This window comes from Cavia porcellus, unplaced genomic scaffold (genome assembly GCF_034190915.1).
Source record: "Cavia porcellus strain 051 isolate PalLab524CR breed Dunkin Hartley unplaced genomic scaffold, mCavPor4.1 scaffold_13, whole genome shotgun sequence".
Taxonomy (NCBI): domain Eukaryota; kingdom Metazoa; phylum Chordata; class Mammalia; order Rodentia; family Caviidae; genus Cavia; species Cavia porcellus.
This window is the reverse complement of record NW_026947496.1, coordinates 27,867,105-27,888,051: the sequence shown is the minus strand read 5'-3', so window position 1 is coordinate 27,888,051 and position 20,947 is coordinate 27,867,105. Positions and strand designations below refer to the sequence as shown.

Sequence of the window (20,947 nt, the reverse complement as noted above, 5' to 3'; positions counted from 1 at the left end):
CTTGAAGGTCCACTGGAACTGCATCCAATCCCAATGCTGTATACTTGGCAACCATGTCCCTTATTTTGTTCTTCCCTTCCTTCAGAACAAAGTACACACAGAAAACCACTCATTAATCTCAACTCACTCTGACTTCCTGAATATGTGAACAGAAGTTATATTCTCCCTACTGGACTTTTACTGTTTTCCCCCAACTTTGCTTCTCAAAGGACTATCCCTGTCACCCACCACTTCCACCCGGTCAAGCCCTTACACCTCACTATCAGATCCACTCAGGGAAACTTGTGGAAACACTGTGCTACAGTCCAAAAACTCCTCAGTTTAACTCCTCAGATATAAGAATATCTGAGAATGGGGTGTGAAAGACACTAATACACTGTACAACCAGGTTTGGGAAAGTTAAAACCTCAGTTATCTCAGTCTCAGTGGGATAAACTCATCTTCCCCTCATTTTTTCCAAGATAGCAATAGTATGTGAACAACGTAACAGCATAGAAATAGACACATTTTCTGTAGACTCCTTATACTTCATTCTTTCATGATACACAATATTCAACAGGAAATCGAAGTTTATTTATCACATCATATACACAAGTCACATCTGACAACCAAGTGAAAATACTATATACATAAAACACAGATTAAAAATATATAGTATTTGAATACAATATTAGGGTCCCAGGAGTCAAACAAAGAAATGTGATCCAGTGTTTGCATTAAGTAGTTATTTACTCTGCTATACAGAACTAGACTGGAGGTAAACGTTGGCAGTGTATTTCTCAAGAGTCAAACACCAATGAACTTCATGTACTTGGCTTTGCATCTGTGGAAGAAGATACGGTTTCTTCACATGTGCCACTTTCTGAGTCTTCGACTTCAGAATCCTCACTAATTTCCTCTTCAGAATCAAATTCCTGGCTATCCGACAATTCAGGGATATCTAGAGGTTCACTGGACAATCTCTATTAAAGAATAAACCAATAATTTATGTAAAAAGTTTAAAAACTCAAGTCCATTATCAATATAGTATTTTTTTTCATCTTGCCCCTCAAAATTCACTTACAGACAATACGTGTTTTATCAGTATCTCTACCATGCTAGACTAGATCAGCAAAAATCAATGTTTAATAATGTACCAATTTTTTAAACTACTTGTTTTCAAAGCACTTTTTTGGGGGTGGGGAGGGCTTTGAAACAGGATCTCACTGTGTAGTTCAGGTTGGCCTTAAATTCATTATGTAGCCCAGACTGACCTTGAACTTGTAGGATCCTCCTGCCTCACCCTCCTAAGTGCCGGGATTATAGGAAAGCTCCGCCATGCACAACCTAATTACTGAAATCTGATTCAGTTCTTGTCCTACTCGATTTGCAACCAGAATCTTAGAAAGATTCAAGGTTTTTTTTTTTTTTTTTTTTTTTTTTTTGGTAACAGGGATCAAACTCAGGACAGTGCACTTGCAAGGTAGGCGCTTATGCTCCGGAGCTAAATCCCCAGCCCCTTCAATTCTTGATGCAAGGTACTACTGTACTTTTAAGGCAGTAAAGAGTGCTACTATAGTATTTTAAGTGAACACTCAAAACAGTAATTCTGTCACAGCTCTTAAAATGTTAAGGTTACAACTCACCAGAGGAGTTTTGATTTGAAAAACTTTCTATCAAGTAAGATAGACCTTTTATTTTCTTCCAATATGTCATAAAACCTATTTTAACCCTAAGTTATAAGGCCAATTCTTATGAACATATTATTTACAACCCTAAGTTATAACCCTAAGTTATAAGGCCAATTCTTATGAAAACATTGCTTGTTGTTAAAACCCTAAGTTATAAGGCCAATTCTTATGAACACATTACTTCCAAATTTTAAAAAATTAGATAAAGACAAACTTATTTAGTGTACCAGTTAACTTTATAAATGAAAGTTAATGTCATTCTGATAGAAAATTAAAGTGAACACCACCTACTAATGTCAACTAAAATATAATTTCCCATTATCTTTTTCAGATATAGGCATTACTACTCCCATTTTATAGATGAGAATTAAGCCCCAACAGGATAAATAACTTGTCCTAATCAAGACGCTTAATTGTGCTAAGCAAAGAGCTAAGACTCAAACACCAAACCCAAGAAACTTGATCCTAGATCCCAAACACTGATCAAACTACTCCTCAATTTTATAGAAAATCAGATGTCTTTGAATCAGGTGAATATTAAATTACTTACCTCTATTACCTCTGCCATATGCTGTACATGCTCTGCTACTTCTGCCAATTCTTTATTCTCCTTTTTCAGACGGGCAATTTCATTGTTTTTTTGTTCAATTTCTTTATGAAGCTATATGACATAAATATAAAGTTCAATATAACATAGATTTGCTATGCTATAAACCAAATTATTTACCTCCATCTATAACTGATAGACACATATAACATAAGAGTTGGCTCTCAATAAAACAAGATTCATTTTGAATGATAATTTTGGCAAATGAGTTATTTTTGTTATCAAACTTGTCTTTGGCCAGCATTAAAGCCAGTTTACATTGTTCTAACTAAACATGCTACACATCGAAAGAAAAACAATCCTAGAAACCATTTATTGGGACAGAAAAAGGTTGAGACAGGTTCTAGCAGCCCACACTGGCCTCCAACACTGACCTTCCTGCCTTAGCCTCCCGACTACTGGGCTTACAAGTGTGTGCTCCACATCCAGCTCTAATCCTGGAAACCTTTTAAATGTACAAATTGTATCTAATACCTACTTTCTCATTTTCCTTTAGGGTTTCATAGAGAGCTTTCCTCCGTTTTTCTGCCACTTCTTTCCAATATTGAGAAGATGGAGTCTCTGAAATAAATTAATGTTTTATATATAACTTTTTTCTTTTTTTTTTTGTCTTTTTCCTTTTTATCGGTACCGGGGATCGAACTCACGACTGCCTGCTTGCAAGGCAGGCGCTTATGCCGCTGAGCTAAATCCCCAGCCCCATGTTTTATACACAACTTTAAAAACCATTACTGTAAAAACCAATGCTTTTCTATAGAAAAAAAATTCCAATCTCTTTTTTTCTATTTTACTTTTTGCATATTGATTTGAGTGTTTCAAATTGCATTAGAAATAAACCAATATTACATGTATCAACAGATTTCAGTGTAAGCACCAGCCTGGCAACAGCAAGGCCCATTACAAAAAAAAAAAAAAAAGCAGGGGAGAGAAAGGAATATTTTTAAAAAAGAAACAAGAGGTATTATGTACATGTAACTTCTCCCAATGTGGTTGTAAAGTGGATGAATTGTAAATGTTAAAAAACAAAGATTTTCCCAACTTCTATTTTGGGTGTTTCTATTTAACTCCCAACCTCCACTGAATTAGACCCAGGGCCTTGCAGATGCTAAGCACACACTCTCTCACTGAGCTGTGATAATGATGCTTTTGAAAAGTCCTGATCAGTTATCTTGTAGACGATTCTTAATTCTGAATGTTGTATCTATCATCGGATTCAAGCCAGACATTTTCTTGGAATACTGCATAAGTATACTGTATCCTCAGTGTATCATCAGAAAGCATAAGAAGACTTCATCACAACTGGGAGACAAGGGCTGGCAGATACAGCTCAGTGGCACAGCACCTGCCTGGCAAGTGCGAGGTCCTGAGTTCAATTTCCAGCACCATAAATTAATAAATAAAACTAGGGGTCTTAAATTTGAACATTTGAGGGGCTAGGGATTTAGCTCAGTAGCATAAGCACCTGCCTTGTAAGCAAGCGGTCATAAGTTTGATCCCCAGTACCGATTTAAAAAAAATTGAACATTTAAGATATTAGCTACCAGATTTCTCCCTTGTAAAGAGAACAGTGCTTACAAACCAGTAACTGATCCCGGTGTGCTCCTTGCCACTCGGGATCATTTGTTTGTAGGCCTTTTCAGTGGCAGAAGTAGAAAAATACTACTTCTCTTAAAAACATTAATTTGCACTGATACTCTAATTCCAATTCAACAGCTCTTCCTTTCCTTCCCCATTCCATTCACCACATTATGAAGCTGCCTCCCAACAGTATTCAATGTTACTCATTAGTTCAACCCTAAAAGATATACAAACATTTTTTTAGAATTACTACACCAAAACCATTGCCAAAAACAAATTTACTAATGTTTAGGATTCCTTTCCAGTTCTTTTAATTCCTAAAACATATCCCATTCAAGATGTTAAGTTAGCTTAATGCTCAAGTTATATGGAAAAATTTTGTTTTTATTTATGGTCATTCTAGCAATATGATACACAGGTGAGTTGCTTGGGTGTTTAACATTAGTGGGTGTTTTTTTTTTTTTAACCAACTTTTGCTCATTAATTTCAACCAAATGAGTTCTATGTATCATGAATCTTATTATTTATTTATAGTATTATTAAAGAGCCTTTTTAAAGACACGGCCTTGCTATATAGACCCAAACCGGCCTTGAATCCACTGTGAATGTCCTGTCTCAGCCTTCCTCTCAACCTCCCCACTGCTGGGACTACAGGCATGCACCACCACACACGGCTGTTTATTTCTAGCCAGTCAATCTTTCCTGATATTTCCTAATAAAATCTCACAATCTGTTCATGTTCTTCCTTACTATATTCCAAGCAATTCAGAATAAGCCTAAATGTCACTGTGACCTTGAACAAGTCAATTAACTTCTCAAGGTTTCAACTTCTCATCAGTGATAGCACCTAACAACTTATCATTAGTATTGAAGTAAATATCTTCCACAACACATCACTTGCTTCCACTTTTAATCCTACTACCATCCCACTAAAATTTGTATTTATCACAAGCACATTACTTCTCATTCATCTTTACTCCCTTTTCCTCAGCATTTTCTTACATCATAATCTCCTGGAATATTCAAAAGCCTTTATTCAAATTCATTCTTTTTCTTTTGAAAAACATATTTCCAAATCTCATGAATCCTAAGGCAATCTATTACCAGAAGTGCCATATTAATTGCTACCCTCTTAATATTTAATTTACATTTGGGCCTTACCAAATAAATGGTCACATCTGCCCAAATTTAGTCTTTTTATATTTTTTTTTTAAAGATTATTTTTGGGTATGGGGATTGAACTCGTGACCTCACGCTTGCTAGGCAGACACTTAAGTCACTGAACTAAATCCCTAACCCCCTAGTCTTTTTATATTAACAAAGTATCTTACAGTATTTCCAAATTAAGAGGCTATAGTCAAAATCTATTATAGTACTAGTAAATATTTATATGTAATTTAAAATTTTAAGACAAAACCGTATTTTTTTCATACCACTAATCATAAGATCAAATGCTTCTTGGGTAACTCCACCAAGATTTTTATTTTCATTAGATTCTGGATCAGGAACCGCATCAGTGCTTGAAGTCTTAAATGTTGATGGGTCATTTGAAAGCTTCCTTTTTGATAAGCCTTTAGGTGACTGTAAAAGAAACACTTTGACTGAGTGAATAAGAAAGCTAGAAGTTTTGTCATTTATGTATCAAAAACAATTCATATACAGTACTTTTTTTTGCATATTTCAAAAAATAAAATTCAAAACTCTAATCAAAATGTATAGTACCATTTTAGGAATTATAGTTGCAGCATGAATTAAACTTGGTCTAAGATTTTGCTAAAATTACTTTTATTGTGTTAAATATTGTGTTTAAGTTCAGTATCATGGAAAGGTGGTATTGTCAACCTGCAAAAACTCTTTAAAATTCAGAGGACAGACAATGAAAGAACTTCAAGCTTACAGATTATTAATAGGTGACTTGATGACCAAAAATCAAAATACATGATTTCTTCTTTTATCACAAGTATAAATAAAAGGAGTTACCATTTTATTCTCAAAAATATCAAACATTATTCCTATTAGATAATTATCAAATATCAAATTATTCCTATTAGATAATTATTATATCATTCCAGTTTTACTGTATGTCATAGCAACTTTGAACTTCCAAATTAAACAATTTAACCAAAACCATTTCTTTGGGGAGTACATAATTGCTTACATATTTCCAAATTTGAACAACTTAAATATTTCAGATGAAGAAAATCTTGGAAAGGTTTTTCACTGAGGCATTATCACCTCTCTCTTAACCCTCTTAACACATACCTCATTTTCTCTCCCAACAAGAGATCCCGCTGTAGAAGGCTGAATCATCTTCAAAGTTCTTCTTGGCACAGGCCTATTCTAGAAGTCAAAATAATTATCTTGTGACTGAGTCACTATATGCTTATCCAGCTATTGAGTTTCTATGTAATCTTAGTTTTATTCAAGTTTGAAAAAAAATACTAAGAACACTTTAATATTTGGCATGGTATATAATTTTATAATTCTACATATGAATGAATAAGACACTGGTTCAACTGCCAAACTTATTTCCCAAACTACAATAAAGTTTGAAGAAAATCTTAAGAATGAGTCCCTTAATTTTTTTTTTTTTTTTGTACTAGAAATTGAACTCGTGACCTCATGCTTACCAGGCAGGCCCTTGTGCCACTGAGCTAAATCCCTAGCCCCTCAAAATAGTTGTGTCTTGAAATTTTTTTTTCTTTTTGAAATGAAATGGACTTGGAGGGGGAAACTGGTCATAGCACTCCAACTAGACACAAGTAACCAGTCTCATTTCAATATATGCTGTTGCTATAGTCATTTTGTCAACTAAATATCTAGTGAAAACAAATATATAATAAAAATTCTAAGCTCTGGGGCTGAGGATTTAGCTCAGCGGCATAAGCGCCTGCCTTGCAAGCAGGCAGTCGTGAGTTCGATCCCCAGTACCGATAAAAAAGGAAAAAGACCAAAAAAAAAAAAAAATTTCTAAGCTCTGATCAGTAATTTAAACCACATACAACAAAATTCAAGTACAAAATATCTGTATTTTCATCTTAAAAAGACCTCCCATACAAACTAGGAACTGACAGGTACTCTACTTTTGTAAAACTAAACATCACAACATTTATGGTAGAAACTCACAAAAGAGTTGAGTGAGGGGAAAGGTTTACATGGCAAAACACTTTTGCCTATAAGAAAACAGATTCATCCCAGAGTTCCTGTTAAACTGTAAGTATTCCCAAACATGTTTATATGTATCCACAAAAGGAATATAATTGTTAACGGGCACCCTGTACCTGAAAACAAGTACATGAGTAGTAGATAACCCATCTCAACCATTCTGACTGCAGAAACTGTTGTGCTTCAAATCTACTCATTAGGAGACAGCTAACATGTCAGTGCTTAAGGCTTACTAAAATATTCTACAATGCCCAAGCTACTGTTTTGGAAAACATACTGCCTTCCTTACAACATGTAAATACTTATCTATATATTTCCTGATCTAAAAGCTCTATTTTTGCCAAAAAAAAAAAAAAAAAAAACCATTAGTTATACTGCCACCATGGGATAGCAAACAATGCTGAATACTCAAACAAGGTTAGCAAGAACATGATACCATAGTAGCGTGAGAAAGTTACTGATTCCACACTGTACTCCACATGACAAAGTTCACCTTTCCCACGGTAAAGTTTCTTCTGCTGTTCATTATCTCACTATTTAACTGAAGGACAAAGGCGAACTATTGTGAGAACAAATATTACACCAACAATTCAGGGTAAACAGTCGGCAAATACAAAAAAATAAAACTCTAGAACCTTAATAATAAGATGTTAATTTATTTAAGTATTTAATGTTAATAATGGTCACAGAAGACAAGTCACTGTCACACACAAAAAAAAGTTTCCAAGATTTAACTTATCTGGCCTAAGAAATGTAATATAACTATTACACTTTTTTTCTGTATACATATTGTGCACTAGAATAGACTTCTAGAGTAGGCAAGTTTTATGAGCTTTATCTTTTTTTTTGGTGGTGGGGGTAGTGGCACTGGGAATTGAACGCAAGACCCAGTATATGCTAGACAAATGTCCTAACACTGAGCTACAGTCCTAGCCCCAATATTTAATCTTTTTAGAACACAACTGGATATTCTGTAAACTTTCCTCCCCCAAATGTGTACCCAAGAACACACAAACAACTTCTACATACAACTGGCAAGAAACTCAGATACCGAATTAAAATTCATTCTTATACATCTAGTTGTAATCCAATTCTCTCATTTTACAGATGAGTAAACTGAGGCAATCCAAATTAACCCACTCAAATTCTACCCTCTCACAGCAAAATCAGATCCAAACAGAATAGTAGTCTTAGTCTCTTCATGTCTAAGATAGTTTTCCTTCCAATTTGTTTCACAACAATTCAGTGGAGGAAAGGGGGAGTTAATGTAGACACAGATGAAGTGAAATTGGCCATAATTGATAACCGCTAAAGTTCCAGACAAATTGAGATTACACAATTGATTATACCTTTGAAAATTTGAAAGTCTTCATAATAAAAACTTTAAATATACCCAAAGCCCAGTGAAAAGATGTCATCATTTTAAACAGAAGGTAATGGATTCAAATCCACAACTTATCAACAGTAATTACTGTTCAAGAAAAATAATGTAAGGATCCTGAGAAAACTAAACCAAATAAAAACAATCAAAAAGTATTTGCTATGCTAGATGTGGTGGCACACACCCGTAATCCCAGCACTCTGGAGGCAATGCAAGGACCCTTGCAAATTCAAGGCCAGCCTAGGCTACAAAGTGAGCTCAAGGCCAGCCTGAACTGCAAAGAAAAACCCTTTCTCAAAAAAACCCCCTCCTCTCTAAAAAAGGAGCCGGGTGTGGTGGCTCATGCTTATAATCCCAGCACTCAGCAGGCTGAGGCAGGAGGATCATTGTGAGTTCAAGACTAGCCTGGGTTACAAAGTGAGCTCAAGGCCAGCCTGAACTGCATAGAGAGACCATGTCTCAAAAAGACCAAAAAAAAAAGTGGGGGGGGTGGGGGGTTGGGGAGGAGGGAAATTTGCTTTTACTTATCAATGGTTTTTGTTTATTCTAACTTAAGCCTACAAATTAATACTGTTTCTAAAGACATGGTCCACTTCCCAGGAATCCCTATATAGTTTAAGTTGTACGGACTTAGCTAATTTATAAATAGTGCCATACATATGGGCCAGGTCAAATTTATAAACTCAAAATTAAACAAACTCTTTTCTAGTGCCCTAAGAATATTAAATATATGGGATAAGATTTCCAGTGACAGTATCATACAGGGATTTCAAGGATTTTGCAAATCAAACAGGTTAGATTGAAATGAAAGATGTACTCTGGAAAATGTTCAATATTATGCAAATGTGTCTCTGTAGTCAAACTAAGTCTGAAGATATTCACCAAAGATTTTTGTAAAAATTATTTTATGAAAAGGTATGGTTAGGGGCTGCGAATTTAGCTCAGCGGCATAAGCACCTGCCTTGAAAGCAGGCAGTCGTGAGTTGGATCCCCGGTACCGATAAAAAAGGAAAAAAGACTAAAAAAAAAAGAAAAGGTCAGTTAACCAGGCATTGTGATACATCCCTATAATAATATCAGCACTCATGAGTTACAAGGATCATAGGTGAATTCAAGATCAGCCTGAACTAAATAGTGAGACCCTATCACTAGAAAAAAGAAAAAGAAAAACAGAGAAAAAAAGGATGTGGGTGTGCAGTGGCACATGCCTATAATCCCAGAACTTGGGAGGCTGAGACAAGAGGATTGCTGTGAGTTCAAGGCCAGCCTGGGCCAGCTACATAGTGAGTTCAAGCCCAACATGAACTACATAGCAAGACTTTGTCTTAAAAAGAAAAAAAAATATATATAGTAGATCTACTATCTGTAGACAATGATGTTGTCTTGGATTAAATAAAGCAGTTAATAATCTTTTATGTTTTAAAAAGCAAAACAGAAAAAAGGAAATAATACAGAATTTCAAAAAAAGGAAATTAATGCCAATATATTGCATAGTGTTATCTTAGAAGTAGCTGTTCATGTTACAAGACAAAGGTATGAAAAAATGATCAAACAATGAAAGCACAAACTGTTCTTTTTGATAAACAGCAGTATAAACTACAAGATCAAAATCCAAATATCAGTTTATTTCTGTATAGTATCAGAAAGAATACTCAGGATGTTCTAAAAATTCAGTAACTCAGATTAAATTTGGCTAAACAGTCAAAAATACTTTTCACATCTGTAGTCCCAACTATTCCACAGGTTGAGACAAGAGTATCTCTTGAGCACAAGGGCTTGAGTCCGTTTTAGGGAATACCTCCACCTCTTAAATTAAAAAATAACAATAATAATAAAATTTTTAACATAATACTTTCTACACACCATTCAAGTGACTCTCACATACCTTTATATTTTCTTGGATTTCTTCTTGTTTCTGCTTCATGCTGGGATTCATTATGTATCTGCTGAAGCATAAAAAAACAGTAATTAAAAAACAGAATATGACTTGCACCTGAGATGGATGCTAGATTTTTTGTTGTTGTTGTTGTTGAAAACATTAGGCCAGGCGTGGTGGTGCACGCTTGCAATCCCAGCTCTCAGGAGGATCAAGGCTGAGTTTGTAGCCAGACTGGGCTACAAAGTGAGTTCAACGCCAATCTGAACTGCCTGTCTCAAAAAGACAAAACTATCCCAACTCTGCTATTTCAAAGACATACTTCAAAAAAAATGTTTTTTAAATAGCGATTACTTAATAGCCACTTAATACTCAGTCAACTCAGAGTATACATTTCTATCAATGGAGAATCTTTAACCACCAACATCAACTGAAGGACTACACCGGAAACAGGAGACACAGGCGCCAAAGAGCCATGCATTGCTGTTAAACGGGCTAGGGGCTATACTCACTGTGCACTCAAGGTCCGACTCCCTAAGCCATAACTGTGCCCTCTAGATGTCTCTGATTACTGTGGTCACAGTTTTATTCAGTGCAGTGTTTTTCAAACTGACTATGACTCATGTCTTACATGAACGCATTTACACTGTGCCCTAGCACAAAACATAAATGCAAACAAAAAAGCTAAGGAAGCAAAACCTAACTATGCGTGGTGCGCTGTTACCTTCCATTCAGTTTCATGCGAGAAAAACGCCGGTCAGCATCCACTAACGGGCGTCAGGCTGTAGTTTTTCAAAGTGCGGGCAGCCGCCCAGGATCACAAAATTATGAGTAACAGTCTAAAACAACTTAACTGATCAGACTGGGAAAGAAGAGACTTGAAAATACCCGGTGAAACGTCTATTTAATTAATTAGATGGCTGTGCCCTAGATTACGAAATAAAATGTGCTTTAGGGTTTAAGAAGTTGAAAGTCACTAATCGATTAAATTTAATCTTTCACTTTGGCCACACTCATGTCTGCTCTCTCATTTGCTTTTCATGCGCCACTTCGTTTACACATCTAGATTAAAGCCTCTAGCAAGGGACCGGGTCCAAAGGAAGCGCTGTACACGGGAGAATCCAGAGTGACCAAAGCCAGTACTTTTAGCTGGAAAGGCGGTATTCCTCTTCCCGGAACCAAGTGTGCAGACCTCCCCAGCCCTCACGTCGCGGGTAGCTACAGAAGCAGCACAGATCGGATCTCCCGCCTCACCTCGCCAGGACCCTTGGCTCCACAAAGCCAGCGCCCCGCCCACCCACGCGGCGCACCAATAAGGAGTGCGAAAGCCAGAGCGCGCCAAAACCAACCCAGCCAGTAGGGCGGCCCCTCGTCTCTTGGCTCCGGAGGCTCTTCAGCAAGCCCTTCCCCACACCCTGGCCGCCGCCTCACAGCCGTCCACATGCGACTTAAGGCAGGCAGGAGTGAGATCCAGGGGACTGTGTAAGCGCTGAATACCTTGCGCCCGGCATCCCCACCTCCTGCCCGTCCCCTCATACTTACTGGGTGGAAACACTCTCTTCGTTTTGAGCCCAGGCAGCAGTAGCAGCAGCGCCTTGCGTAAGGCCCACAGACTACCTCTGCCGCACCGCAATAGTCACACTAACTGGCGAGCTGGAAAATTACCTGATTCCGCTGGCCCACTCTGAGACGAACGCACGACCACTGACGCAAGGCGAGAGGCGGGACATCTGAGATCCGGCCAATTGCCTCTCACTGCTGCCACTTAGGCCACGCCCCTTCCCGCGCCTGCGCGATAATTGGTGGCTGGTACGGTTCTGGGGCTGGGACGCCCGGTGTTAGCTAAAGTTTGTAAGGTCAGTGCCCTCTGACCCCGCCTTCGGACTTCCTCTTTAGACAGCGGAGTCTTGCCCTTTGCCCTTTGCCCTTTGCCAGCGGGAAGCCGTAAGCCACCACGGGACTCGAACATCCGAAGAACAGAGTACTGTGTGTACGCGCTTAATGTATTCGGTAATGGTATGTTTCTGGCTTTGTTTAGGAGAATATATAAAATGTAGAAATATATTATTATTTAATATAATATATAATTTTATATTTGTGTACTAAATACAATCATATAACGACATACATATATAGGTATGTAACTATTTTAACTATAATAAACATAGTTACATAAATATATAAAATATACAAACGTGTAAAGTCTAAATTCAAACAGTGCACTGATTGGACAACTGGATCAAATGTTGTTAACCAGTGTTAAAAATGTAAGAATTATTATTTGAATTTGAAATACCAGCCAAGGAAAGCAGTAACAGACTCCCAAAGTCTGTTCATTCACAGGATTTGGGTCGCTGATAAAGAATATTGAAGCTGGCTGTGAAGAGCTGATTCCCATAGATCTAAAACAGGTCAGGGATGGACCATCATTGTAAAATAACGAATAAAACATTTTCAGATAGCCTATACTAAGTACAATATAAGCAAATTACAAAGTGTTATTTCTTTGCAGAACTAAAACACTAGGAAAATGGCTTCCATATGAGAGTAGTAAGCAAAGCAGAGATGACAATCTCCAAGTTACCGTAATTAACAGCTTTAGAGTGGGGAAGAGACCTGGCTGTTACCCAGACTTAGGAAGCAAAAGTATCCAAATGCTACCTTTACTTGCCAATAGTATTGGATTGGCAAGTTTTGGAATGGTGAAAGGAGACTTTGACTTTATGTATTTAAGTGTTTGAACTTTTTAAAAAATCCAACATACCAAAGGAGGCTATGCCTTAGTTAGGAAACATTGTGAATTCCCTAGAGTCTGAAACAGGATTTCAAAGGCTTAGGTTAGATCCTTTCTGCTTTGCCTGCCAAATAACCAACTTGTTTATATTAGGGTAATTCAGACCTATACACTGCCCAGTAAAGAAGTTATTAGCCACATAGGGCTTCTGCACATTTGAAGTGTGGCTAATTTCACAGGATGTGTTATAATGCAGAATACACAAGTTTTACCACAAAAATGTAGACTGTGGCTCAGTGATAGAGCACTTGCTAGGCATTGTGTGGTCCTAAATTTGATTCCAGGTCCCCCCAAAGGAATAAATCATCTTCACAGATTTTGTATTGGTTATGTACTAAAGTCATATTTTTATATACTCAGATGAAACAGATACTACTAAAAGAATTTTTTGCTTTTTTTTTTCCTTTTTTAATATACAGCTACCAGGAAAAAAATGGAAAGATGTAGCTTATGTGTCCTATAGGACATAGCTGCTTGAAACTACTGTCATGTGGCCATGGTGGTGCACACCTAGTCCCAGCACTTGGGAGACTGAGGTAGGAAGATCATTTCGAGTTCAAGACCAGCCTGAGCTACAAAAGTGAGTTCAAGGCCAACCTAAACTACATAGCAACTTTGTCTCCAAAAACAAAGCCTAACAAAACTTCTATCATGTACTTTATACCATGGGTTGTTCTCACAGCTGAGTGTGACTGTTGTACACAACTAAAAGACTAAATCACAAGTTCAGGGCCTCATACCACAAGGCAACAGCAAACTAAACTGAAAACATTCCCCGCTCAAGAGACATGGACCCTCAAGCCCTCAACTATTGGAAAACTTTCCTTTAGTTTGGAAGAATATGTTTATAGGAAAATAATAATATTATAGAGATCTCAAAGAAAGTTATATTATCATGGGATCAGAATATCTCTGCCAAGTATGGTGGCACACAACTTTAATCCCAGCTGTTTGGGAGACTGAGACAGGGATCGCAAGTTCGAGGGCAGCCTAAGCAAAACAGTAGAATCCCATCTCATATAAATCAAAGCAAGAGTTTTTTCTAGGCACCCAAGTACACTAGTGTTTTATTTATAGTAGGGAAACTATGAATACTGATGCTTAAATTATTCTGCAATACCAGCTCATCTAAAATCCTTTCATTTAGTATGATCTTACAGTATACAACTTTTAAAAAAATAAATAACATGGGATATATCTCCATCTTTTTATTTATCCAGTTCTAGCTGAGCACACACTCCATGGCCTTGCATTGTTGGATTGTCTCTTCTTATCTCGTCCAACAGCACTTCTAGTTTGTAAGCAGAGAGTTCGTGAGCAGAGAAGGAAGGGGGAAAAAAACCCAAAATAACGTGTGATAATAGAAAAGTAAAACCAAATCATTTAGCACAGAGTAAAGCATAATGATCAATTGAATTGCCAATGGAAAACAGAACCAATTGAGATGACAGAGAATAAATGGACCATTTTAAAATGGGTTGTTTATTGAAGCTAATTTAAATTCTTAAGATTTTCAATCAGATTGCAGAAAGTACCCATTACATAATAATCTCTATCCTTGTGAAAACTGCCCTGGGAGAACAAATACCAATTCATTATTTCTTTATTCAGAAGACTCAAATAGGATCACTTGTAAAGTATATTGTTGAGGGAGTTTATAAGATGAAAATGAATTCTTAGCTACACAAGAGAAGATGAGTACATTAGGGATCTACAGAGAAACAAACTAATAATACTTTAATATTAATTTGTTAATTAATAATGAATTGACTCATGTGATTATAGAAGCTAGTAAGTCCAGAATCTGCAGAGTCAGCGTCCTAGTTGGAGTCTGGAGCCCAGAAGCTGGTATAGACCCGGAAAAAGCTAATGTTCCTGTTTATTCTCCAGATCAAAAGCAGATAGCAGAATGCTCTCATTTGAAGACAGGGAGATAACATGGAGCATCATGAGCTTTTGTTCTGCTCAGGCCGTCAGTGGACTGGATGAGACCCACCAACACTATGGAAGACAGTCTTCTTTAATCTGCTCTTTTAAACTTGTCATGGTTTAGATCTAAAGTGTTCCCCAAAGTCTCATGTGTTCAGGTTTGAGGCTTTTGGAAGGTGACTGGATCATAGGGTGCTATACTTAATCAAGTGGCTGAATCCTTTGATGAGTTCTGTTAGGAAGTTAGGAAGTCCCAGTTGGAGAAGGTAGGGCACTGGCAGGCCTTTAGGGGGTTTATCTCTTGACCAGGCTTTTCTGTTCTCTGTGCTCTTGGCTACCGTGGGTTGAGCAGCTTTCCTCTGCCAGGCCCTTCTGTCATGCAGCCAATTGCACATGAACTGAACTCTCTGAAACTGAGTCAAAATGAATTTTTCTTTCTTCCCTTAAATTGTGGATGTTATGGATTTTGTCCCTGCGATGGTAAAGCCAATACAAATATTGATTGCATCCAAGATTACACAGAGCCCTGCAATAATGTTTGACCAAATATGTAGATACCCTGTGTGCCCCAGTCAACTTGACACATAAAAATAACCATCATAATGGGGAATTAAAGGCCTATCTGTACCTTGATAAAGAAGGGTTTGGATGCCTATAGAGTAAGAAGGCCTCCGAGTACACTGTATGGTCCATGATCAATTGACTGACAGGTTAGAAGGAACATCTGCTGTCTTACCCTTGTTAAGACATACCCCACACACACACACACACACACACACACACACACACACACACACACACAAAGAACCAAAACATTAAAACTTTGCATTGAGATAAATGCTTGCAACTGTTTTCTAATGACAGACATTAGATGGAACAGATAACTTTTTATGTAATTTGGATGAAAACCTTAACTAACAAACACACTAAAGTTAATCTGATCTGAGGCCTGGAATATCCTACTTTATGCTGGTGTGGGTAAATTTGGTATTCTGATAGTTTATATTTTAAGCAAAATAAAGGAGCTACACTGTCAAGATACTTTTTTCCTAAATTGGGCATGGTGGCTCGTGCCTGTAATCCCAGCACTTGGGAGGCTGAGGCAGGAGGATCATAGCACGTTCAAGACCAGCCTAGGCTACAAAGTGAACTCAAGGCCAGCCTGAACTGCATAGACAGACCCTGTCTCAAAAAGACCAAAAAAAGATACTTTCTTTTCCTTTTCTCTCTTTTTTTTTTTTTTTTTTTTTTGAGACAATGTCTCATTGTGCCATTCAGGCTAACCTTGAACTCATTTTGTAGCCCAGGCTGGCCTTGAATTCACAGTGATCCTCCTGCCTCAGCCTCCCAAGTGATGGGTTCACAAGTGTGTACCACTAAACCTGGCCTAACAATCTTATTTTACACAGAAGGGAATTAGGTTTTTTGCCCGAGCTGCCATGATAAAGTACCATAGAGGGAAAATTTAAACAACAGAAGCATATTGTCTCACAGTTCCTATGACGGGGAATTTAAAATCAAAATGTTGGTAGAGTTAGTTTCAGCCTGACACCCCTCTCCACTCCTCCAGCCAGAGGGAGACCCTGCTGCCTTCCAAAGAATGGTCAGAAAAAGCCCTCCAGGAGGGCAAAGATCAGAGAGGCAGCCCTTTGTGGGGCTAGGCTGCAGAGCTCCAGAACAGGCGTGGAGAACAGTAGCATCTGGCAGTGGCAGTAATCAGGGTGGGTAACTGGTATTGCCTGGCACCCAGAAACAGCAAAGACCGGTGTCATTAACAGGCAGTGACCATTGCCTTTCACAGCCAACAGTGAAGCAAGACAACTGCTAGTGGTTGGGGGAGGGGAGGCGGAGGAGGCTCAGGGTTACCCAGCCACGGGCTCTAGAACCCTAGATAACTGTTGAAGGTGAAGTCCTGGCTCATGAGGTGTTGAGGGACTCTAGCTTAGAGTCCCAGAGGCATAACACCGTGGGCTGAGATCCCATGGCAGAGCTGTGTGTTGCTGATTGGCAATTTTTATCTAAATCAAAGAGAGCCTTCATCTGATTGGGAACATGCGGAGTTAGGGCTTAAGCGTGTGTACCTGGCAACAACTTAACCTTAAGAGAGAGCTTCAGTTTTCCCAGTCTACCCTTCCTAACTTTGATCTTCACCTGTGAGTGGTAGTAGATAACATAAACTGCGATTCAGCCTAGGTGGTTCTGCCTCCTGGCTGACCTTTTTATGTATGGCCTTTGTATTTCAACTTCATTGCATTTGAAGTATGCTAAGCAGCTCCTACATTTTAAAATTTCTCTCAGAAGAATCATGTCCTTTTTATTATATTATTATTACTGAAATTAGTGATTTCTGAGTAAGTTAAAGTATATTAAATCCAGTTTGGATGAGAGCGAGAGAAAGAGAAGGGATTGAACCCAGGACCTGTACCCGTGAGTTACACTGCCAACCCTTTTTATTTTGGATAGTTTTGCTAAGTTTCCCAAACTGGCCTTGAACTTGTAATTCTGCTGCCTCAGCCTCCTGAGTAGCTAGGATTGAAGGTATGTGCCATCATGCCCAGTTTAAATTGTTTTGACATTAGGCATCATTCTTCTCAGGAAGGGCTGTTCTCTCTAGTAATATTTGTGAACATACAGGATATATTCCAAGCAAGTTTCTCAGAAAACGTTTTGGATAGTGTAGATATAATACAGGAAACATAGTTTTATTCATTGGATGTTAGGGAAAGTGGAGGATCACAAAATGATAAAGTGAAAATATAATGAATAATGAATGAAAATAATAGTGTATGTGTTAGAAACCAATTTTGAAAAAATCTTAGAATATAGGAAATGTGTGTGCCTGAGTGTCAGAGAACTTGCCTAACATGTGCATGGCCCTGGGTTCAATCCTCAGTGCGTGTGTATGAATCTGGCTAAAAGGAAAATGGCCCAACTTGTGTTCAGAAAGGAGAAAGAATAGGGCTGGGGATGTTGCTCAGTGGTGCAGCACCTGTTTGTCAAGTACAAGGTGCAGAGTTCAATTGCTGGTTTCAAACTAAAAAAAGAGAAAGACCCCAGGGTATATGGTTCCTCGATACCAGAGAAATTTGGTCAAGGAAGCCCTCCTGCCTTTTCCCAAACCTCTGAGGAATAGGTTTCTGGCAGACTTCAGAGAACTCTGTTCTACCTTGGGAAGATATTGTATCAGTTATCACAGGGTCCTTTGGTGAGTCAAGTATCAGGTGTCATGGAACACAAGATACCAACTGTTGGGCGCAGGCGCTCAACATACCATACCCCGCCCGGGACTAAGGACCACGTTTAGCTTCCGCAATGCGCTACGTCCCTCTCCAAATTAGCCACCCCGTGCGCACCTCGTGCTCACTCCGTATTCGCCCCGTGCTGGCTCTGTGGCAACCCTTGATTGACCACAGCTGGGTATATTGGCCAGAGCCCGCGTTCCATCCCAACCCTGCCTCCTTGTGGCAGCCTGTGATTGGTCACGGCTGAATGTATAAGCCAGAGCCCGCAACAATAAAGCGGCAGTTACCTGTTACCCACAAGAGCGTCTCCTGTCTCATTGGGGGGCTGCGCCGGTCAACCAACTATGACTAACTTAAGGGAAAGTCATGCATGGGGCGGGAAGGGACCTTGGGGACAACTGAGTCTCCAAGATCCTGCACCAGTGTAATGCATTTCTGGTGACAGTCTCTGTGCCTCCTGTGACACTCTCTTGAGAGTTTTGGGAAGAAGATCAGACAAGCTCAGCCTGGACCAGGGGCTCAGTAAACTCTGGCTGAAGTGTTAGCAGAGGGGATGGAAGGTGCGCCGTCCTTCAGAGTGCTAATACAGTGCCTGCACTCTCGCACATCACAGTGTTCTGAAGAGTGGATGGCTGTTGTCCTAAAGGGGGTTCTTCAGGGATTAAAGAATGTAACAAGATCCCTAGATGCAGCCTTAACACCCAATAAATAAATTAGTAGTGAACTAATAGAATTTAATTATCTAACAAGACCACAGTCTTTGGAAGGTGGAGGTAGAGTGACTAAAGAAAAGCTCAAAGGTAAAATGATGAAGGAAAAGACTCAAAAGAGAGCAGCCACTTTAATTTGAACCGAGAAGTTTCTTCAGTGGGCTCGCAGCCTGTCAGTTGCCTCAGCTCTCCAAAGCAGGTGAAATGGGAGCTGTTCCTCACAGAAACGAAAGTCAGCAATTAGCATGGCCTCACTGCCAGCACTGCACAAAGCAAGGGTCCACTTCAAGCTGTCAAAAACAATTATGATGGGGAAACTTGGGGAGCCATGGAAATTGTTCTATATCTTGACTGCAGTGTAGTTGCAGAGACTGTACAATAGCCAAAGTTAATTCAGTTAAATGAATTTTACTATATGCATGTGATACAATAAAGCTGAAGAATAAAGGAGCCAACATAATACTTGCAGGTCCCTTGGAAGCCTGCCTGGATGCTGAGAGGGGATCTAGATAGAGCTGCCTAACTTCCAGGAGGCAGCGCTGGCCTCATCACCCATCCGCTCAATGGATGTGCTTTGAGTGCCCTGGAAAAGTCAGCAAGGAGAGTTAGCATTGGAGAGTGGGAAGAGGCATCCTTAAAGCCGAATCCTTTTTGATCCAGTGTTAACATTTGTAACTTGGGGGTGTGGGGGTGACTGGAGATTGACCCCAGGGCCTCGTATTTGCTTTACCATTAGACCGTGTTCCTAACCCTTTTGTAATTTTTGAGACAAGGTTTCTCTAAATTGCCTAGACTGGCCTTAAACTGCCTCAGCCTCCTAAGTAGCTGGGATTATAGGTAAAAACCTGGCCCAACATTCCTATCTTTTATAAAACACTTCACATATGCTGTTTCAGGAGTTTGTTTTGTTTTGTTTTGTTTTGTTTTGTTTTGTTTTTCAGTGCATCAAGGAACTGGGATGACCAGTTGTTCACTGTGAACAAAAGCCACAAGACAGCCAGAACCTCAGTTTTTATTGATCACATTTACATTGAGCAAAATGGTGAGGGGATTACTGGATGATTCAGAGGTGATTTTAATTTAATGAGGATCTTTCCTGGAGCATCACAGCATCACAGGACCATTACAGTCTCCATTAAGGCCTCCAGGATCTAGCCTCAATTTATAATTTGTGGTCCTCAGAAATTCTTCCTTTTTGTTTTTGTAATTGCAGCCATTGAAACAATGTACAGGGTGTGATGGGCTCCATAGCAGCAAACATTGTCAGTGGTTTGTGGGAGGCTCTGTCACATCACCAACATGCAAGCATCCTGTGTTGTCTTCTTTAGTTGTCCCCAAGTTGTGGGCTGCAGAGCCTGCATGAATCTCAGTACTTGTGATGTTGGCTGTCCTCCAGGGTCATCCTCGAGCATGCTCGCGCTGGAGGGCTAAATAGGAATGAGCTTCACCACAGGCCTGGAATTGTTCCTGCCTCCATCGTACACCTTCTGGGAGGGCAGCCATAAGAGTTCCATCGTCTGTTAACACACAAGCGTGCCCTCGGCCCCATGCTGTTAACTGCACTGGGTGTCCCATCTCCTGTTTGGATGTCCCCCTATAGGACTTGACCTAGGTGTGCTCATCAGATTTGTCCTTTTGTCAGTCGAGTTCTGATGGAGGGTGCTTTCTGCAACCAGGTTTAAAAATTTAAGGTAAAGATAGCAAGATCTAATTGTGCATGTGGAGGTAACCATATCCCCCTTTTGGTTTTCATAATTGTGTTTTTAAAGAAAAGTGAGTATGTGGGTATAGTTGAGATTTTTCTTGTTGTCTGTTTTTGGTTTTGTTTTTGTTTTTTAAGCCTGGCCTTCAGTAAATGCGCCTCCAGCCACAGTTCCCTTCTTCACTGACCTCTCCAGGGCCCAGCCTTGTCAAACTGCTTACGATATTTCTAAATAACATAGCTATCTAAAATATTCCCCCTGTGAAGAAGTATGCCTAGCTGCAGTTAAGGGA

The 20,947-nt window shown here is 39.1% G+C and overlaps 1 protein-coding gene and 1 long non-coding RNA gene across 6 annotated transcripts; one reads left to right on the top strand and one right to left on the bottom strand.

The window, feature by feature from the left end:
* Positions 1 to 551: 551 nt before the first annotated feature.
* Positions 552 to 11,996, bottom strand: Gmnn (geminin DNA replication inhibitor). Of its 5 annotated transcripts, none has more exons than XM_013151400.3 (7): positions 11,943 to 11,996; positions 10,287 to 10,347; positions 6,118 to 6,195; positions 5,289 to 5,436; positions 2,756 to 2,838; positions 2,221 to 2,331; positions 552 to 962 (listed from the first exon to the last, which is right to left on the bottom strand). In XM_013151400.3, exons 2-7 carry the CDS (start codon positions 10,335 to 10,337, stop codon positions 804 to 806), a joined length of 630 nt encoding a protein of 209 aa, XP_013006854.1. In that variant the 5' UTR covers positions 10,338 to 10,347; positions 11,943 to 11,996; the 3' UTR covers positions 552 to 803. The 5 variants fall into 5 exon arrangements, with proteins under 5 accessions (XP_013006854.1, XP_013006851.3, XP_013006853.1 ...); XM_013151397.3 differs by having other exon boundaries at positions 10,287 to 10,344; positions 11,943 to 11,988; XM_013151399.3 differs by having other exon boundaries at positions 10,287 to 10,344; positions 11,820 to 11,976.
* On the top strand, positions 11,936 to 18,542 carry LOC134478516 (uncharacterized). Its single transcript, XR_010051185.1, has 2 exons — positions 11,936 to 12,293; positions 13,491 to 18,542. It is a non-coding gene; the product is annotated as an uncharacterized LOC134478516 (long non-coding RNA).
* Positions 18,543 to 20,947: the final 2,405 nt, after the last annotated feature.